A 3,001-nucleotide genomic window follows, 5' to 3' on the forward strand; every position below is an offset into this window, starting at 1 on the left:
TTAAAACCAGCAGCAGTATTTTTAAATCAATTATTTAAGGTAAACGGAGTAAACCACCGGTTGTTATTTAATGACATTAGGCAGATTTTTGGCTTTTTTTCTCTTTTCTTGTGTTACTAAGATACTTTCAGATACACTTTGATGTATGCAACACTTAACAACTGGTAGAATATGAAGTAATTTGTAAGGAATTCGGTTTCTTCTTAATGGCACTCAGAGTAACCTACAATTAATTTAGCTGCTGGAGAAGAAAGATCAAGGGGGGAGGGGGGGATAGAGCTGTGGTTGGGCCATTAGTTGTGTAAATACACAGCTGAGAACTGCCGTTTCATTCAGACTGTTTAAAAAACGGTAACAACGGACTATTTTTCTGAGCGGATGCATGTCAATTTAAATCAATACAACTATTTTTTAAATCAATACAACTATTTTTTCAATCAATAAAATCATCTTCTAAATCCATAAAAGCATTTCAATTAATATTGGGAGTCATGCCGTTACTTTGTTGAGAATGTGGCCATGTAATAAGCGGGATAATGTGCACATTGCACATTGCATAATGTGCCTTCATGCCGATCTAGATCCCTCCGCAAAAAAGAAGAAGAACCGGCTCGTTCTCGGGCGCGAACCGGCTCCCGTCGTTCACTTAAAAGACGTTCGCGACCGACACATCACTAGTTGAGACTCCCGCAGGCATGGCGGACAGAGCGAAGCGATCGAAGGTCTGGGTGCACTTTAAAAAAATGTAGTGGCGATAGTGCAAGGTGCAATCTACGTACTCAATTAGTTGCTTGTAACGGAGGTAAGTAACACAAGCAAATTAACGAGACATTCATTGAATCTAAAACGGTGTTAGCGATACTGCTATTGCTAGCGGGCTTCAGCCGCGCCGTGTGTAAATGTGACCTGAGCGAAGGCTCGCAGGCAGGTTAGCTGCTGCGCACGGGTAATATGTTTTGTTTACCTGAGTGAAGTCTTGCAGGCACATCGCCTTGTCTTTTTTTAGTTTATTAACACTGACAGTGTATTAATGTGAGCTCCTCAACCTATAATAATTTGGCCTTTCATTGAATGCTTTATAAACCAGTTAAACTTACAGATGTCATTCTGAATTGGAAAACTGCATTTAAATGTTGTTAAAGGTCAACGTTTCAATGTATGGTTCAGCAATTGTTGGTCGTTTACTAGGAAATTAGGAATTGACATACTTTAAGCTCAAATACGTTGTTCTATGTTTAAACCTTCAGACACATTTTGACGGGTTTCAGTTCAGCACATAATTTATTTTGTGATTTAAAAGTACAATCCAGAATAATATACGTACTCGCCTTTATCTTTTTGCCATCTTAGCCTTTTGACCAATTTCTTCATATCACAGTTTTCAATGATGTCAATGTTGGACAATGTTTTAAGGATATCTTGTCGAGCTAGGTTGTCAGTTTGAAATGTCTGGATGAAGATGTAAATGAATTACAAATGTTAAAAAATGTTTTAAAAAAATGCCTCTTTTCATCCTCTGTCTGAGGGAAAACCCCAAAAAGCATGATTGGGCGAGCCAGGCACCTTTAAGTTATCTTATTTATTTTTGTCTGCTTCGGAGAAGCTAAAGTATAAGTTATAAAGTTATTTCTGCAAGAAAATTACAATAAAATTACTGTTTAATCTTCACATCTTGTATTCATGTCTATAATTTTGAGCACCAAATTATTTAAAAGTATAGAAAAATACCGATAAGTAGTACCGGTATCGATAAAATCCTAACCATACCCATCCCTACTCGTTTCCTTTTAGTTTAAACTTAGTTTAGTTTTTCTAAATGTAAGAAAACCATTAGGGCCGTAACGTGAAACTGCACCACTTAAAGCTGTGAATGCAAACACAATGCAGAGAGTATCATGAGGTGGTTCTAAATCGTTTCCAACAGCTCATTGATTCGACACACAGTTGAGCAGCTGCCTGTACCCACAGAGAAGTGGATCCAAACATGTTTACAGAGAACGGCTGTTCGTGGTTTCAGGTGTGTGACGTGGACTTCAAGGATCTGAAGGCCTGTGTGCGGCTGGTGCTGCCTCTGCAGTGCGACACCCGGGGCTGTGACCTCACTGAGGAGGCCATGAAGGTCCTGCTGGGTGCCTCCGGAGACAAAGTCCCCCTGCAGCAGCTGCAGGTGGTCTACGAGCTCTCTGGGGACTTTGATCAGACCGCCCTCGCTGTGGAGCACCTCAGGTGGGACTTCTGAATTCATCCTCGGTCCCAGTTCACATATTATTCTTTGTCCAGTTCTAAATGGTTTGACACTTTACTGAGTAGTTGTGCAATCCTCTTCCTCTTCTTCCTGCAGGTTTTTCTACGAACACATCTGGAGGCAGTGGGATGAGGAAGACGAAGATGACTTTGACTACTTTGTTCGTTGTGTGGAGCCTCGTCTCAGGCTGTAAGTAAACTTTGTGTCTGGGTGATGACGTCATATTTTATTCCCACAAATTGTTCTTTTGAAAATGTGTATACTTTCAGATATTACGACATCTTGGAGGACAGAGTGCCAGCCGGCCTGGTGGCAGAGTACCAGTCCTTGCTGCAGAGCTGCTCCCAGTGCTTCCAGCAGTTCACCGTGCTGCGCAGCGGCCTCAGCACCGACTCGGACTCAGAGCTGGACAACGTGTCCATGGTGGAGGGCCTACAGCTTTACGACCAGCTCGAGACGCTCAGACGCAAGCTGCACATCTTCGAGAACCCCCTGCTGAGGTGAGACGTGGTGTCTCATACAGTGTGTGAAAATCACACACAGTTTTTCTTAACTCAACCAAAACATAATTGTTTTTATTGTACCAGGCTGAACACATGTTTATTTATGTTTTAAATAGGGCCGGGACTTTAACGCGTTAATTAAGATTAATTAATTACACAAAAATTAACGCGTTAAAAAAATTAACGCATTTTAATCGCACTTATTTTTGCACCGCGGAACGTTTCTCACTGGATGAGTTTCAGGGGTACCGAT

General features: G+C 41.4%; 1 protein-coding gene across 1 annotated transcript; it reads left to right on the plus strand.

The window, feature by feature from the left end:
• The first annotated feature begins 1,984 nt into the window (after positions 1–1,984).
• LOC104947898 (SHC SH2 domain-binding protein 1-like) lies at positions 1,985–2,752 on the plus strand. Its single transcript, XM_010774010.1, has 3 exons — positions 1,985–2,226; positions 2,342–2,434; positions 2,515–2,752. The coding sequence occupies exons 1-3, from the start codon at positions 1,985–1,987 to the stop codon at positions 2,747–2,749; spliced, it is 570 nt and encodes a 189-aa protein (XP_010772312.1). The 3' UTR covers positions 2,750–2,752.
• Positions 2,753–3,001: the final 249 nt, after the last annotated feature.

This window comes from Notothenia coriiceps, unplaced genomic scaffold (genome assembly GCF_000735185.1).
Source record: "Notothenia coriiceps isolate Sejong01 unplaced genomic scaffold, NC01 NC01_scaffold00013350, whole genome shotgun sequence".
NCBI lineage: Eukaryota > Metazoa > Chordata > Actinopteri > Perciformes > Nototheniidae > Notothenia > Notothenia coriiceps.

What these genes read in the sequence shown, in the direction of transcription:
- LOC104947898 (XM_010774010.1), top strand. Translation starts at nt 1,985, where the DNA reads ATGTTTACAGAGAACGGCTGTTCGTGGTTTCAGGTGTGTGACGTGGAC. An exon ending in CTCGCTGTGGAGCACCTCAG is followed by an intron (nt 2,227 to 2,341) that starts GTGGGACTTCTG and finishes TTCTTCCTGCAG; the next exon opens with GTTTTTCTACGAACACATCT. An exon ending in GTGGAGCCTCGTCTCAGGCT is followed by an intron (nt 2,435 to 2,514) that starts GTAAGTAAACTT and finishes GTATACTTTCAG; the next exon opens with ATATTACGACATCTTGGAGG.